Genomic DNA, 18,485 nt, shown 5'->3' with positions numbered 1-18,485 from the left:
AAACACATAGTAAATGACAGGAGGATTACTAATACAATCAGCAGTGAAGTCCCAGTACCGGGAGATAATGACCGCTAATTACTGCTGAGAAGTTAATCCTTTTCTTAGTGTCCTGATCAGCGGATACAGTGATCCCCCTAATTAATATTACACTGTACATACACACACCTGGCACAGGTACCTCTGCATGCCTCAGCACATATACAATATCAGCTTATGACTGTAATAAACTGAGAATATAATAGATGTGTATATAAGGTGTATATAGACTTGTGCTGTCCATAGCGCTCGCAGAGTCTGTAGCGATGTGCTTAGGATTTGCGGCATTCCTCCGCTGGGTGGAACGAGAGCCGTTGTACCTGTCCAGTGCAAGGGAGGGGAGGACAGGGGTGTGAGCTTAGCCAATCAGCAGGAGGACAGGGGTGTAAGGCCAGCCAATCAGCGAGTTCTGGGTGAGCGCATGGGAGCTATATGTAGAGGAGATAGAGAAGGTGTATGACTGTATGCGATAAAGTATCAGGATAGGTATCCTGCAGATCTGGGACATATTACAGACTTTTTTTGATAAGATTCCCATGAAGTCCACCCATATGATCTGCTGTCAGATCTACTAGTATCCTGTAGCTGTCTTCTTTAAGTATCTGATCTCACCCTAAAGTTTTCTGGACAGCTTCTGCCAACATGTCTTCTGTCACCATCAGCCGGCCTCGGACATCCTTCCTCATCCAGGACATTCTCTCAGATCTGGGGGGTAAAAACAGAGACAGAGACCCAGGTGACAACCAAGAGAAGAGTACAGGAGAGGAGGAGGGGGAGATCACCCCACAGAGGGAGAAGACTGGGGGGGACCCTGACAGGGGACATCAGAACCCACTGGAGGCTCAGAGCCTGAAGATGACTGGTAAGTGACATGTCTAAATATAATGTGTATATCAATAGAAGATTTAGATGGCACTACAAATATCAGCATACCTTTCATTTTTCACATGTGCTCACTCTTTACTATAATTTTCCTGTATGTAGCCTCCAGCTGCTGTGGAACTACAAGTCCCAGCATTAGATGAAATACGTTTGCCAGGGCATGCGGGAGATTTGCAGTTCCACAAGACTGGGAAGCACATGTTCGTTCATAATAGATGTTTTAGAGTAAGACCATCCAGGGTTCCTCCAGATTTTGCTTGGAATTTAGAGTACAGTGGCAGTTTGATCTCCCAACCTTCAATGATCACCAATGTTAGGGGGCGATTTCCTCAATGGGTCACTTCAACACCAATGGAAAGGGACTTTTCTCCATGGATCTCCAACATAAGGGGGGATTTCCCCCTGACATCCAATGTAAGAGATTAGTTATTATACAGTGGTCCCAATTTTCTCCATTGACCACCAGTATTATTGGCAATTTCTCATTGACCAACAATTATATAAATTATTTAAGGTACTTATATAGCGCCGTCAATTTACGCAGCACTTTACATATACATTGTACATTCACATCGGTCCTTACCCTCAAGGAGCTTACAATCCAACAATGTAGGGGGTCACTTCTACACTGAACACCAATGGAAAGGGGCTTTTCTCCATTGCCCAAATATGTAAGAGGGCACTACTATTTTAAAATATGTAAGGGGACACTACCATTTTAGTTTCCAGGTCATTAATATTTTTTGTTTCATGTATTTTTACCATGTAGAGCAGAGGAGTGATGTAAAATAATTCAATCTGGGTAGCAAAGATCTAGTCATGTCATTTTCTTTATTCTTCTATTTAAAACATTCATACAGCTTACTGATCAAGCTAATGTATTATGATTTGTAGATATAATAATTTTCTCAGGTTTTCTATTAGACCTTAAAAATATTTCAAAAATGTATTCTGCAATAAAAAGGTTGGGAATGGCTGTTGTAAATTATCAACACAAATAACATTAGAAATGACATTTTCTGGATGAGGGGGCTTTGTGGATATTTTGTAGAGTACCACTCATTGACAGTGCATGTTTTCCAGCTCTCCCTATAGAATTATACAGGGTTTTTCAGAGCAGTAATGGTAAGCAGACTGCAGTCCCTTATTTGCTGTGTTCACATGTAAGTGGTTCTCAGCCAGCAACCTGTGCATATAAGTAAACATGGACAGGTGGGGGCCCGTAGAAATGAATGATGATCCAGTAAATACACAGAAATTAAATTTGACTTATTGACCTATTTATTTTTTTCTTTCTTTCTTTTTTTTTTCTTTCTTTTATTTAATATTTTTTAATTCATTGTAGTTTATTTTTTATTTATTTAATGTTCTGTGAGTTTTGTTTTTTTCCTTTAAATCAGCTTCCAGGTTTTTTTCATCAAAGCTTAATTAAACCTGCTTAAATTGGCCCTCATTCACATTGAAAGTGGCTCTGACATCACACAACTTCATCTGAAATCGCACAATTTCAAAGCCGCATGTCAGTGCGACATCGGGTGTGACTTGGAAGACATCTGTGCGGCTTCATGCATAGATGTCTATACAAGTCGCACCTAAAATCGTCAAAAGTAGTGCAGGAACGACTTTTTCAAATCGTTGCAGCGTCACACCAATTTGAGCAGTGCAGTTGCTGGCAATAGGGTGTGACTTGTCATGCGATTGAACCTGTTCAGTCGCAGTAATGCGAACAAAGTAAATCAACCCCTAATTAGTCTAATTAGGGGCCCAGTTTAGTTGAAAACTATATACACCTAAAACTGCCAACTTTTGCCCAAATGTCGGGCAAATAAAAAGAAAGAAAATCTGCACCTACAGAAATATGGGGAATGCCATTGCCAAGCAGCTAAGAACAGAATCAAATTTTCCTGTCTGTCTGGTTTTAGTGCATTCTGAATCATTGATCTAGAAGATGCATACAATTTACAAAAAGTGATATGAGAACTCCAGAACGGTGTCCTTGTTCCAGATCAGTCCTCCAAAAATAAAAAACCATTGAACCAGTATGACATGCAGGAAACTAGCAATTTCAGAAGCAGAAGCCAGCTATGACAAATCTCCTTTAATACCGTTGTAGCCCTCCTGCCCTACAGCTCTGACCTAATCCCACCTGGGACAATATCTGCATGGAGTTTGTTGTTCTTCTTGTGTTTATATGGCTTTCTGCAGGGTTGTCTGCCTGTCACACTGAATGACGCATGCTTTGTGCTACTTCACTGTTAGCACATGGCTGACTGCATCCCACACACAGCTTTTTCCACCCTCCTCCTGTCTCATCTCCCCCACCAGCCACAGGGTTGCTTGTGTGTTTTTACAGGTTAAATGAACCTGAACAGGGCAGAAGGGTCATTGCTAGTGATGGACGAACTTCCGACGGGACGTTTCGCGAACGCGAAACGCGAACGGACACAAACGTTCGCGAAAACGACCGTTCGCCGCGGGCTCCATTGACTTCAATGGGAGGCGAATTTCGCAAACCTTTAGGTCGAATTTGCGGCCACGGGGTAATTATTAGGGGGTAGCACGTAGTCCCACCACCTGGACAATAGCATAATACATGTATGAGGTGAATTTGGGATCGATAACTACAAGCATTTTTTTTTTATTTGGGAAATTGTTCTGACAATTCAGGACTATGGAGCTAATGAAGGCAATGGAGGAGAGGGAAGGTCAGGGACCAGGGTAGGCAAACAAGAGGGTGCAGGAGATACAGAGCACTGACAGCAGCACCGTAATACAGAGCACTGACATCAGCACCGTGACATACAGCGCTGACAGCAGCTCCGTGACATACAGCGCTGACAGCAGCTCCGTGACATACAGCGCTGACAGCAGCTCCGTGACATACAGCGCTGACAGCAGCTCCGTGACATACAGCGCTGACAGCAGCTCCGTGACATACAGCGCTGACAGCAGCACCGTGACATACAGCGCTGACAGCAGCTCCGTGACATACAGCGCTGACAGCAGCTCCGTGACATACAGCGCTGACAGCAGCTCCGTGACATACAGCACTGACAGCAGCTCCGTGACATACAGCGCTGACAGCAGCTCCGTGACATACAGCGCTGACAGCAGCTCCGTGACATACAGCGCTGACAGCAGCTCCGTGACATACAGCGCTGACAGCAGCTCCGTGACATACAGCGCTGACAGCAGCACCGTGACATACAGCGCTGACAGCAGCTCCGTGACATACAGCGCTGACAGCAGCTCCGTGACATACAGCGCTGACAGCAGCTCCGTGACATACAGCGCTGACAGCAGCTCCGTGACATACAGCGCTGACAGCAGCTCCGTGACATACAGCGCTGACAGCAGCTCCGTGACATACAGCGCTGACAGCAGCTCCGTGACATACAGCGCTGACAGCAGCTCCGTGACATACAGCGCTGACAGCAGCTCCGTGACATACAGCGCTGACAGCAGCTCCGTGACATACAGCGCTGACAGCAGCACCGTGACATACAGCGCTGACAGCAGCTCCGTGACATACAGCGCTGACAGCAGCTCCGTGACATACAGCGCTGACAGCAGCTCCGTGACATACAGCACTGACAGCAGCTCCGTGACATACAGCGCTGACAGCAGCTCCGTGACATACAGCGCTGACAGCAGCTCCGTGACATACAGCACTGACAGCAGCTCCGTGACATACAGCGCTGACAGCAGCTCCGTGACATACAGCGCTGACAGCAGCTCCGTGACATACAGCGCTGACAGCAGCTCCGTGACATACAGCGCTGACAGCAGCTCCGTGACATACAGCGCTGACAGCAGCTCCGTGACATACAGCGCTGACAGCAGCTCCGTGACATACAGCGCTGACAGCAGCTCCGTGACATACAGCGCTGACAGCAGCTCCGTGACATACAGCGCTGACAGCAGCTCCGTGACATACAGCGCTGACAGCAGCACCGTGACATACAGCGCTGACAGCAGCTCCGTGACATACAGCGCTGACAGCAGCTCCGTGACATACAGCGCTGACAGCAGCTCCGTGACATACAGCACTGACAGCAGCTCCGTGACATACAGCGCTGACAGCAGCTCCGTGACATACAGCGCTGACAGCAGCACCGTGACATACAGCGCTGACAGCAGCTCCGTGACATACAGCGCTGACAGCAGCTCCGTGACATACAGCGCTGACAGCAGCTCCGTGACATACAGCGCTGACAGCAGCTCCGTGACATACAGCGCTGACAGCAGCTCCGTGACATACAGCGCTGACAGCAGCTCCGTGACATACAGCGCTGACAGCAGCTCCGTGACATACAGCGCTGACAGCAGCTCCGTGACATACAGCGCTGACAGCAGCTCCGTGACATACAGCGCTGACAGCAGCTCCGTGACATACAGCGCTGACAGCAGCACCGTAAGCAGCCCCAGGAGGAAGTCAGCACAGCACAGGGATGGTGTGATCCCCTCATAATAAGAACCCCCAGGAGGAAGTCAGCACAGCACAGGGATGGTGGGAGCCCCTCATAATAAGAACACCCAGGAGGAAGTCAGCACAGCACAGGGATGGTGGGAACCCCTCATAATAAGCAGCCCCAGTAGAAATATGACACCGCTCAACCTCTTCAAAGAGGAGGGTAGGGGCATATAGTACGGTGTGCTTTTTTGGGTCAGGGAAGTGAGCCAAATGAATTAAGAAGGTCTGTGTGCTTGATTCCAAAAATTGTTTATAGACATATACATGGTCTACTGATCACATGTGTTGAATTCCTCCGAGATCCATGCCTCATTCATTTTTAGAAATGTGAGGTAGTTAACACTGTGGTGAGCTAGGCGAGTACGCTTATCGGTCACAATCCCCCCTGCTGCGCTGAACGTCCTTTCGGACAGGACACTGGATGAGGGGCAAGCCAACAGTTCGATTGCAAATTGGGCAAGCTCTGGCCAGAGGTCAAGCCTGCCCACCCAGTAGTCTAGGGGTTCATCACTCCTCAGAGCGTCCACATCGGCCGTTAACCCAATGTAGTCGGACACCTGACGGTCTAGGCGTTCCCTGATGCTGGATCCGGATGACACCTGTCGATGGGTCGGCTGAAAGAATGACCTCATATCCGAAGTCACCAACACATCTTCAAACCGGCCTCTTCTTGCAGGCGCTGTTGGATTGGTACCCGCAAATCCTTCTCTGGGAGTGGGAATTGCTCCTCTGCCAGCGCACGCAAAAGCAGAATGCAGCATTTCTCGAAGCAAGGCCTGGAAGTGCTGCATTCTGACAGCCCTCTGCGACGGCGGTAACATTTCCGCCATTTTGTGTTTGTACCGGGGGTCTAAGTACGTTGCCACCCAGTACTGGTCCTTGACCCTCATGCTTTTTATACGGGGGTCCCTATTAAAACACTGGAGCATGAAGGCCCCCATTTGCACTAAAGTGGAAGCGGTGTGGTGGCCTGGCTCCTGCTCATCATCCAGGATAATGTCGTCCTCTTCATTCTCCTCTCCCCATCCTCGCACAACAGGGATCCCAGAAAGGTTTAAAGCATGCTCTTCTTGCTCCTGCTCATCCGCCCCGGCACCATCCTCCTCTGACTCCTCATCAGACTCCTGTTGTTGACTTGTCTCAGATAGAGTAGCCCCCCCTGGGAATTCATCCAGCATTGCGACTTCCTCATCTTCCCGCTCCTGCTCCTCCACAGCCTGATCAATGACACGACGCAATGCACGCTCCAGAAAGAAGGCATAAGGTACCATGTCACTGATGGCGCCATGGCTGCGACTGACCAGTTTGGTGATCTCCTCAAATGGCCGCAGAAGTCTGCATGTGTCGCGCATGAGCAGCCACTGGCGCGGTGAAAAAAAACCCAGCTCCCCAGAACCGTTTCTTTCGCAGAGTTCATACAGGTAGACGTTAACTGCACGTTTCTGCTGGAGCAGCCTATCAAGCATATAGAAGGTTGAGTTCCATCGCGTCGGGCAATCGCAAATAAGACGTCTGACCGGCAGATGGTGTCGCCGCTGAATGTCAGCAAGGCGAGCCATGGCCGTGTAAGATCTTCTGAAATGGGCCGAGATTTTCCTTGCCTGCCGCAAGATGTCCTGGACCCCAGGGTATTTGACAAGGAATCGCTGCACGACCAAGTTTAAGACGTGTGCCATGCACGGCACGTGCGTGATTTTGCCCTGTTTCAATGCGCTAAGCAGATTGGCACCGTTGTCACACACCACTTTACCAACTGTCAAATTGAGCGGTGTTAGCCACTCATCTGCCTGTGAACGCAAAGCTGAAAGGAGTGCCGGGCCAGTGTGGCTCTTTGCTTCCAGGCACAACAGACGCAGCACGGCATGGCAACGTCTCACCTGGCATGTGGAATAGGTTCTGGGGAGCTTGGGCGGTGCAGTGGAAGAGACGCTAGCAGCGGAAAAGGAGGAGGCAGCTGAGGAGGAGAGGGAGGAGGATGGAGTAGGAGGAGGAGAAGAAGAGTCAGGCCTGCATGCAATCCGTGGCGGTAAAACCAAATCTACACGGGTGCCACGGGTTACATGCTTGACGGCCGTCAGAAGGTTCACCCAGTGGGCAGTAAAACTGATATACCTTCCCTGCCCGTGTTTGCTAGACCACGTGTCTGTGGTCAGATGTATCTTGGCACCGACACTGTGTGCCAGAGATACATTCACTTGCCGCTGAACATGGCCATATAGCTCTGGGATGCCCTTCTCTGAGAAATACTTCCTTCCTGGGACCTTCCATTGTGGTGTTCCAATGGCCACAAATTTGCGAAAGGCCTCCGAGTCCACCAGTTTATATGGCAGTAGTTGGCGGGCTATGAGTTCTGACAAGCCAGCCGCCAACCGTTGGGCAAGAGGGTTATCCGGCGTCATCATTTTTTTACGCTCAAACATTAGGCCCACGGAAGCCTGCCTTTTTGCAGAAAAATGTGAGCTTGGCGTGATGGAAGGTGGAGTGGAGGACAATTGTGAGGAGAGAGGAGAAGGAGAAGTAGAAGACGAGGCTGGACGGTGAGAGCCTGCAGTGTGGCTTTGTGTGTTCCGTTGCTCCCACTGGGCTCGGTGATGGCTGCTCATGTGCCTTCTTAAGGCGGTCGTCCCTAGGTGAGTATTGGGCTTACCGCGACTAACGCGTTGACTGCAAAGATTGCAGATGGCAACGCTATTGTCAGCAGCGGACACGTTAAAAAAAGCCCACACTGCGGAGCCATGTGCCGGTGTCCTGGGAGCGCCAGATGTGACCGTACATGGTCGATGACTCGCTCCTGATACATTTGCAGTCTGCTTTGTCCCTGCTGTGCAATGTAAGTCATTGCTGCTTCTCCTCCCTATCTGCTGGTCCATATCTCCCTCTGAACTCCCCTCCTCTTCCTCTCTTGTGGGCACCCACGTGACATCACTAGACACGTCATCATCAACGTCACCTTCCCCACCGCTATAAGTAGAGTAGGCAGCAACACCGGGGACCAACCTCCTCCTTGGGCTGATCTGGGTACTGGCGTCAGACTGCTGAGTAGCGCTTGTTGCTACCTCCTCTTCCTGATCCAATACCAAGAGTGGCTGCGCATCAGAAATGTCCTCTTGATATGGATCGGAAAATAATTCCAGTGACTCAAGCGGAAGGTATGTGGTGGTGGTGGTGGTGGTCGTGTTGTTGGTGGTAGTGTCTTTGGGGGTGCACATAGCAGAGAGTGAAGAAGAGGGTGCAGATCGAGAGGATGAGGAGGGTGCAGAAGAGTAAGGCTGAGCGAGCCACTCAACCAAGTCTGGTGCATCCTTTAAAGTAATTGAACGCACCTTCTGCAACTTCCCACTTTGGCTCAAGCCTGTTGCTCCTGCCCTACCCCTACCACCCCTGCGGAAGGGCCTGCCTCTTCCTCTGCATGTCATTTTTTAAATGACCCTGTGACAAAACTCTTAGTCCCTATACCGCTGAAGGACTGCTGCAGTATAGGTGAGCGGTCAGCAGTGGTGCACGTCAACCCTATCTATTGTGGACCTATAGCGGTCCTTACAGAACAGCAGACTGTACCGCACTCAAGCCTATGTACCGTAGCACCCTATACCAAGTTACCAGTCCTTATAAGAACTTTTGTGGACCAAGCAGGTTGTGTATTAGTGTTTAGCAGACTGTACGTCAGTCCCTATACCGCTGAAGGACTGCTGCAGTATAGGGCAGCGGTCAGCAGTGGTGCACGTCAACCCTATCTATTGTGGACCGATAGCGGTCCTTACAGAACAGCAGACTGTACCGCACTCAAGCCTATGTACCGTAGCACCCTATACCAAGTTACCAGTCCTTATAAGAACTTTTGTGGACCAAGCAGGTTGTGTATTAGTGTTTAGCAGACTGTACGTCAGTCCCTATACCGCTGAAGGACTGCTGCAGTATAGGGCAGCGGTCAGCAGTGGTGCACGTCAACCCTATCTATTGTGGACCGATAGCGGTCCTTACAGAACAGCAGACTGTACCGCACTCAAGCCTATGTACCGTAGCACCCTATACCAAGTTACCAGTCCTTATAAGAACTTTTGTGGAACAAGCAGGTTGTGTGTTAGTGATTAGCAGACTGTACGTCAGTCCCTATACCAATGAAGGACTGCTGCAGTATAGGGCAGCGGTCAGCAGTAGTGCACGGCAACCCTATGTATTGTGGACCGATAGCGGTCCTTACAGAACAGCAGACTGTACTGCACTCAGGCCTATGTACCGTAGCACCCTATACCAAGTTACCAGTCCTTATAAGAACTTTTGTGGACCAAGCAGGTTGTGTGTTAGTGTTTAGCAGACTGTGCGTCAGTCCCTATACCGCTGAAGGACTGCTGCAGTATAGGGCAGCGGTCAGCAGTAGTGCACGGCAACCCTATGTATTGTGGACCGATAGCGGTCCTTACAGAACAGCAGACTGTAACGCACTCAGGCCTATGTACCGTAGCACCCTATACCAAGTTACCAGTCCTTATAAGAACTTTTGTGGACCAAGCAGGTTGTGTGTTAGTGATTAGCAGACTGTACGTCAGTCCCTATACCAATGAAGGACTGCTGCAGTATAGGGCAGCGGTCAGCAGTAGTGCACGGCAACCCTATGTATTGTGGACCGATAGCGGTCCTTACAGAACAGCAGACTGTAACGCACTCAGGCCTATGTACCGTAGCACCCTATACCAAGTTACCAGTCCTTATAAAAACTTTTGTGGACCAAGCAGGTTGTGTGTTAGTGTTTAGCAGACTGTGCGTCAGTCCCTATACCGCTGAAGGACTGCTGCAGTATAGGGCAGCGGTCAGCAGTGGTGCACGTCAACCCTATCTATTGTGGACCGATAGCGGTCCTTACAGAACAGCAGACTGTACCGCACTCAAGCCTATGTACCGTAGCACCCTATACCAAGTTACCAGTCCTTATAAGAACTTTTGTGGACCAAGCAGGTTGTGTATTAGTGTTTAGCAGACTGTACGTCAGTCCCTATACCGCTGAAGGACTGCTGCAGTATAGGGCAGCGGTCAGCAGTGGTGCACGTCAACCCTATCTATTGTGGACCGATAGCGGTCCTTACAGAACAGCAGACTGTACCGCACTCAAGCCTATGTACCGTAGCACCCTATACCAAGTTACCAGTCCTTATAAGAACTTTTGTGGAACAAGCAGGTTGTGTGTTAGTGATTAGCAGACTGTACGTCAGTCCCTATACCAATGAAGGACTGCTGCAGTATAGGGCAGCGGTCAGCAGTAGTGCACGGCAACCCTATGTATTGTGGACCGATAGCGGTCCTTACAGAACAGCAGACTGTAACGCACTCAGGCCTATGTACCGTAGCACCCTATACCAAGTTACCAGTCCTTATAAGAACTTTTGTGGACCAAGCAGGTTGTGTGTTAGTGATTAGCAGACTGTACGTCAGTCCCTATACCAATGAAGGACTGCTGCAGTATAGGGCAGCGGTCAGCAGTAGTGCACGGCAACCCTATGTATTGTGGACCGATAGCGGTCCTTACAGAACAGCAGACTGTACTGCACTCAGGCCTATGTACCGTAGCACCCTATACCAAGTTACCAGTCCTTATAAAAACTTTTGTGGACCAAGCAGGTTGTGTGTTAGTGTTTAGCAGACTGTGCGTCAGTCCCTATACCGCTGAAGGACTGCTGCAGTATAGGGCAGCGGTCAGCAGTAGTGCACGGCAACCCTATGTATTGTGGACCGATAGCGGTCCTTACAGAACAGCAGACTGTAACGCACTCAGGCCTATGTACCGTAGCACCCTATACCAAGTTACCAGTCCTTATAAGAACTTTTGTGGACCAAGCAGGTTGTGTGTTAGTGATTAGCAGACTGTACGTCAGTCCCTATACCAATGAAGGACTGCTGCAGTATAGGGCAGCGGTCAGCAGTAGTGCACGGCAACCCTATGTATTGTGGACCGATAGCGGTCCTTACAGAACAGCAGACTGTACCGCACCCAAGCCTATGTACCGTAGCACCCTAGACAGACCAAGTTACCAGTCCTGATAAAGAGCTTTGTGGAACAAGTGAGTTGTGAATGATTAGCAGACTGCAGCAGAAGGGCAGCAGTCAAGTATAATATTCTTTCTATATTTGGAAGAAAGAATATTATACGTGTACAAGCCTATTACCGTACCACTGATACCAGTCCTGAAAAGAACCTTTGTGGAACTAATAGTAACAGCAAGTCTTTAAAATTATCCTCACTGCCTGACACACTGCTTCCTGCCTGTCCCTATACAAATTGGCAAAAAAGAGTAGGCTGGAACGATTAGCTGGAACAGCTCTTTTGTGGACCTGATAGTAACAGCTAATGATGATGATGATGATGATGATGAAGAAAGACTAATCTGGCTGAGCTGTCCCTAAAATAGCAGCATACAGCGCTCTGTCCCTTTATCTAAACTGACAAAAGAAACTCAGGCTGCTGACCTAACACCTATACCAGTCCTGAAAAGAACTTTTGTGTACCAAATAGCTAGCGTTTTCTCTGTCCCTACTCCACACAGGATCCTTTCCCTACAGTGACAGAAGAAAGAATGTAAAATGGCCACCGGATCGGGTGTATTTATAGGTTAGGGGGAATGTCCAAGTGTCCATGAGCTGTCATGTCTCAATTGGTTGTCCTGTAACACATGATAAACGTGTCACGAAAGGTTAAAGTTCTTGTATACATTAAACACGTAAGTCCGCCGGGGCGAACGACGGAAAAAGGCGTTCGAACCCGCGGACGGCGAAAGTCGGAAATTCGCCGCGAAACGACCGCCGGGCGAACCGTTCGGCCATCACTAGTCATTGCTAATTCCCCAGCTTCTTCTCACCAGTAAATACAAGCATCCCATCTCCAGATCACTGACACACACATCTGTGGTGGCATTTCACGCCTCAATCTAGCTGTACACATTTCATCTTCTCTGGATCGGCTTGCTATTTTATGTTGAGAGCCACAGCACCAATGGTTGCCTGAATACCCAAACAATGACCGCATCTGATAGGATGCAGTTGCTGTTTGGCCGATAATTTCCACCCAGCTCAGTCGATTTTTTAATTAAAATTTATCAAGATGAGTGGTGCTGGTGTCCTATCACATTGTGTCCAGGACACACAGATTCCGAAAATAGCCGAAGATGAACAGCGCCTGCACCGTGAGTCCAGGTTCTAGCCCCACCATCCAAGTGGACATAGATTAGGAATAAAAAGAGCCGAGCGGAGCGTAGCCGTGCCCGAAATGTGGCGAGCGAAGCGAGCCCGCGAGAGGCCCTCTAATATTTGCAGCCCTATGTCCACTTGGATGGTGGGGCTAGCACCTCCACTGACGGCGCATCTTCTGAGATTTTACGAATCTCCTTCTGCTCTGTAATGCGCAAGCGCTGCGCCTGTGCAGTATGCCAGAACACCGGCAAGGCCAGCCACTGCTCGAATTTTGGCTGATTCAGCAGGAAATCATCAAAATTTAGGTCCTGTAAAATTTGATAATTTAGTCTGGTTGGGCATTTTACTTGGCTTGGCTTGTTTAAAGGAGTTGCAAAGAGCGAATATGCAGCAATCCATTTCAACCAGTTTCAGTACATTTTTTAGTCTGATGAATGAAACATAATTTCTCTTGGCTGCTTTGGTTTACTGCATTATTGACTTTATATTGTTATCCTTTATACCAGAATCAGAATTGAGACACATCCCACTCACTATAATCAGTGCAATAATCATTGTAAACCTGTTTTTACCTTGAATACTAAATCATGAGCCAGGGATTTAAAAAAACAGAATGCTTGCTAGTGTGTCACTGTCATTCAACTTTAGTGGACATTGCCCTTTACTGTGTCCAGTCTCAATTTCTTTAAGCTGGTCATAGATGGATCGAAATTCGACTGGTTCAGCAGGGACCAGGCAAATTTTGATACATGTGTGGCCACTTCCACAAAAATCAAACAGGCTTGTTGGAAAAATTTTCTTGATCAGTGGTTGCAGCCATTGGGATGTAAGGGTACATTTAGAGCCGGTTCACACTGCGGGCGATGCGAGGCGACACGACTCGCCGCGCTCTCGCAAGTCGCCCCCGTTCTGTACAATGGAACCGTTCTGAGAGGAGCGACTCGAGTCGCTCCGACTCAGAAAAAAGGTTCCTGTACTACTTCTGGGCGACCTGGGGGCGACTTGCATTGACTTCTATACAGAAGTCATCTGCAAGTTGCCGCTGAGGTCGCGGCAGGTCACGGCGAGGCAAGTCGGTGTCGCCTCGCATCGCCTGCAGTGTGAACCGGCCCTTACACCGGCATTTGGTCCAACCTGCAATCATGTATATATTTTGTTTTCTAACCTGCAAATGAAAAAAATGCTACCATCTTTGTAGTTGAACAACACAGTTTTTTTCCTTGTATCTCCAATCAGACCTGTCTGAACATGCATTACCTACCTCTCTCCTCTTGTTTCCCCTCTAGCAGAAAATCAGATGGCAGTGGAGCAGTTGGACTTTGAGACACCTCAGCAGCCTACAGTAGAGGAGGATAAAGTGACCAAGCAGCCCCAGAAAAGGTCCCGTGCTGCCTTCTCACATTCCCAGGTGATAGAGCTGGAAAGAAAGTTCTCCAGCCAGAAATATCTGTCTGCTCCAGAAAGAGCCCAACTGGCCAAGAGCCTGAAGCTAACTGAGACCCAAGTGAAGATCTGGTTCCAGAACCGGAGATATAAAACAAAGAGGAAACAGCTGGCCACTGACCTGGAGGAACTTGACAAAACCTCATCTCTCCCCATCCTGTGTCGCGATGGAGATCTGAGCCGGAACTCTCTCCTCAGCCTCTACCAGAACTACCACTGTTACCCATACCTGTACTACTTGGCAGGCTGGCATCCACCACTGTGGTGATGGACTGACTTCGAACATCCCAAATTTTAATATATTTTTTTTATAATTGTGTTTTATATGTTGATTCCAGGTGGGATGGCCTATGGTAGCACCCCCTAGAAGAAGTAAGACGTTTAAAGTACCCCTTGGTGATTGCTGTTCAGGTGTTCAAACAGAGGGTATGGGTGTAGCCTCATGTGGCAGAGGCCAGTAGAGAAATAAGATATCCTTTGGAATTTTCTAGAGCATGTAAGTGTCTTGACAGCACGTATCTCTACTCAAAACAAAAATTTCAATCCTAGATAGACTTCAGTGGCTTAAATCATGACTCCCTATATTCATGAGTTGCTCCATCTGCAAGATCTTTACAATGGCATGCCTGATTTTAATGCAACAGTCTCCAGGGGATTTACCTCTAAAATCTGTTTTCTCTTTTTATTCCATAACTGAGAATGCAGCAGGCAGAGTAAGATTCCCTTGCTAGTCTTTGTAACAGTTGCTGTTGCTTCAGGCCTGGGAATTCTAGTGGGTAGTTCTTAGTGCTTAAAGCCCAACTCCATCTGAAGAGAAGGGTAAAGCCTCGTACACGGTACAATTGTTGGCAGTGGATTGTCTGTTGACAGACTGTTGTCCTAAAATCTTATCGTTAGTACGCTCCTTTTGATAATTCTTGTCCAATTTTCGGCCAACAAATGTTGGATGACAGGCTAGTAAATTTTCGGTAGACAACAGCTTGACGTCAGATTTTCGTATGGTCAGTACACAAATCCATCTCACAAAAGTCGAAAGTACAAACATGCTCGGAATCAGTGCTCACCAAACACAACATTAGTAGAAGGGCCCAAAGGGTGGCGCTCAAGAGCTGAAATTCCTCATAGTATGTCACTACGTTCAGGTTTGGGGCACGAAAATTGTGTACCATTAGTATGCATGACAAAATCCTGGCACACGCCCTTTTGGCAAAAATCTGACGCTCAGTTGGCCAACACTCGTACCGTGTGGGCTTTAGACCCTCTGTTATGTTTGTTATTGCTTTGTCCCTATTGAGGAGATTTAACCTCACTCCCTGTGAGGACAGAAAGTGATGGGAAATCTCTCCAACAGGTAATCAGAGAAACACAAAAACACATTTTAGAAGAATATGGAAGGGTTAGAATTTCTGGCAATATTTTTATTGCTGCCTGTGCTTTCTTTTCCCAATTACAACCTCTCCTTTTATTTTTTATGTTGGTGCCACAGGAACAAGAAGTGAAGCAAGATCTCTCTAGTGGGGGGTTGCCCAGTTCTTTCGGCATGTATTCTAACCCTTCTTGGTGTTTAGCAATTGCAATCTTAAGTCACCCATAGATGGATGGAAGTTCTTGTTGAACCAGCCAAATTTTGATCCACCTATGGGCAGGCTGGTTGTACTGAAGTCAATCCTTCAATCAACTTCAGTACAACTAGCCTGTCTGGGTTTTTTTTTTGCCCGATCACTGCTAGCGGCTATAGCCGGGGAGCATTGTATCCTGCCAGTGGGGAAGGCTTCCCGCTACTCCCTGGCAGAACACAATAGCGCTGCAGGATTACCCCAACACTGACTGTGTTGATAGGGGACTTGAGCAACTTTCTTTCCTTCACCTGTGGTTGAAGGAAAAAACATTGCAAAATGTATGGGCTGCCCAAATGTCAGTACTGCCAAGTTTGGCATTTATACGGCTGTGCACTTTCAGTGCCCCAAGGGTGCCTAATGCACAACAGTACAGTGTAATTCCATTACACATCAAAGCACTTGTGCATAAGCCATTCCTGAGTGTTCCGTATTCATACTGGGACATGTCTGCCACAGCGATGGACTTCTTACATTAATAATCAGGGAATGGGGTCTTTTAGAAAGATATGTGATATTTAATTATTGACATCTTATATTTTATAATGAATATTTCTACTCTCATAAAAAGAGGGTGCAGCCTGTATCAGGTGTTATTTAATATTATAAGGTCCTACATTTTATATTATTAATTAATAGGCTGTCAACTATTTTATGGAATAAGTGCACTTATATATTTTTTTGCACTGTGCTACTCAGGACCATGAAGGCTGCAGCTTTCACAGTTATGTTTGTTTTATCGTTTTACTATCAGTGTCTTATTCAGCACAAAAAAGAGGTTAGACGGCAGTAATACCCTAGCAGGTGTCAGCATGCTTTGCTAATGTTGCTGGATTTTGGAGTGCCTACAGAAGACATACACTAATATACATATATGCCTTTTGTTCAAGCTACATGTTATTTATCTCTGAGTTCTCCATAGATATCTGTGGGATGTGGGGGTATTTTTTCTAGATGATGAAAAGTCTGTGATTTTCAACATATAAGTCTTCCCTCTTGCTGAATAATATGCATACATTTCCCAGCAGGCTGAAAATCTTAAAGTTAATTTCCAGGCAAAAGCTAAATATACAGTTGGCCTGATTTTTATTTTGCCGCAGTTAACCAATAAAGCTAGGGAACCTTTCATGCCTCTAGCTTGTGATTGGTCAGTGAAGGAGCATCAGATCACCCCTCTATTCACTCTGAATTGTCCTCTGCTTGCTCTAAAATTCTCCTCCTGTCAGCGCGTTTAATGTTGGAATATGTGCAGCACACCCTTTTGCTCCAAGTGCTGCTTTACAAGGCTGTACAAGGGATTAAAGGCTGATATTAAGGTAAATTCAGGTATACCAGTTGCATATAAAAATATAATCAATTGATATAATAAATACATTACAGTAATAATTGCAATTTTTTTATATATCTGTCTGGAGTTCAGCTTTAGTCTTACCTTGAAAATTAGAAACATAGAGAGAACTGTTACCTTGGAATGTAATATCATAAAACTTATTCCTTAAAAAGGAGGGTTTGTTGCACATAAAAGGGGAAGACTTACTAAAACTGGAGAGTGCAAAATTTGGTGCAGCTCTGCAAAGAAACCAGTCAGCTTCCAAGTTTTATTGTCAAAGCTTAACTGAACAAGCTGAAGTTAGAAGCTGGCTACTATACACAGCTTCACCACATTTTGGGCGCTCAGCGTTTTAGTAAATACCCCCAAAGCGTTTTCATTATTTGCAATTTATTAAATAAAGGCAGAAAGCTTTTAGTTATAGACCATAGTAATGGATTTTGCATTCCAACATTTATATTAATGACATCTTGCAGTTGACTGTTTGCAATCGTCATGCACACAACCTTCTGTTCTTCTATTTTCCTGGTGTCTGCCTCTTTTTTCAGTCATTCTGTGCTGTACTATAAGGCTGATTAGGGTATGGGAAGACAACAAAGATCTGTCACACTCATAAATCTCATGATATTGTCACACAAAATTCCCACAGCTAAGAGCCAACAGTGTTTTACAGAAAAAGGATACAGACGAAAGTGTGGCCATATTGTCAAATTCATTCCAAAAACTGTCTCTATACAATTTATATTAATGTATGTAAATAAAGATGTTTGTAAAAACGTTATACAGTCATTTTGTTGGCTAAGGTGTTTTGTTAATGGGTTTTTTAAATCTGTTAAACTTTATCTGGGATATCAAGGCAAGGGATGAGATATGAGCGGTTCTTGAGAAAGGTCTCATTCCAGGTAATTTTTGCAAAACATCCTTGTACTGCTACTTCCTAAAATCATTTGGTCATGATGGCACTGGTTCATTGGATCTGTCACAGTTTTCATTCTCAACCCTTTTCATATCAGCAGTAACTTACTTAAAGTGAGAAAGCTATGTAATACACCTGTAGTGTGGACCACTCAAGACCTCTTCTTAGCCCTTGTACAATCCGACCGTGTGTGGGCTCCATCTGACTTTTTCCGTCAGAATGTCCGACCAACAAAGTTTGAGAGCTGGATATAACATTTTCCGAAAACATGATCCGATCGTACTTTGTCCGATCGTTTGTAGAGAATTTCCGATCGGGCAAAGTGCCACGTATGCTCAGATCAAATTACAAGACCAAAGCTATTGGCTACTAGCTTGAACGTAGTCCCGTTGTAACCAATGAACGTCATCACGTTCCGAACGATCGGATTTTCCGACAACTTTGTCCGACCGTGTATATGCAACACCAGTTTCAGACAAAATCCGTCTGAAAAAATCAGACGGATTTTGTTGTCGGAATGTCCGACTGTGTGTACAAGGGCTTAGAGGATGACTATGTTGGATCTATAACTGATGTCGATATTCACACTGATAGCCAAATCTGATG

General features: G+C 46.8%; 1 protein-coding gene across 2 annotated transcripts; it reads left to right on the top strand.

Annotated features, from left to right (window-relative positions):
- The first annotated feature begins 297 nt into the window (after nucleotides 1–297).
- NKX3-1 (NK3 homeobox 1) lies at nucleotides 298–17,727 on the top strand. 2 transcript variants are annotated; one of them, XM_077469721.1, is made up of 2 exons: nucleotides 298–901; nucleotides 13,864–17,727. In XM_077469721.1, the coding sequence occupies exons 1-2, from the start codon at nucleotides 682–684 to the stop codon at nucleotides 14,283–14,285; spliced, it is 642 nt and encodes a 213-aa protein (XP_077325847.1). In that variant the 5' UTR covers nucleotides 298–681; the 3' UTR covers nucleotides 14,286–17,727. The 2 variants fall into 2 exon arrangements, with proteins under 2 accessions (XP_077325847.1, XP_077325846.1); XM_077469720.1 differs by having other exon boundaries at nucleotides 13,861–17,727.
- Nucleotides 17,728–18,485: the final 758 nt, after the last annotated feature.

The sequence above is a fragment of the Lithobates pipiens genome, unplaced genomic scaffold, assembly GCF_037356315.1.
Source record: "Lithobates pipiens isolate NorthernLeopardFrog02 unplaced genomic scaffold, aLitPip1_a1.2 Scaffold_8, whole genome shotgun sequence".
NCBI classification, from domain to species: domain Eukaryota; kingdom Metazoa; phylum Chordata; class Amphibia; order Anura; family Ranidae; genus Lithobates; species Lithobates pipiens.
The sequence above is the reverse complement of the archived record's forward strand: the minus strand, read 5'-3'. Positions and strand labels throughout refer to the sequence as shown.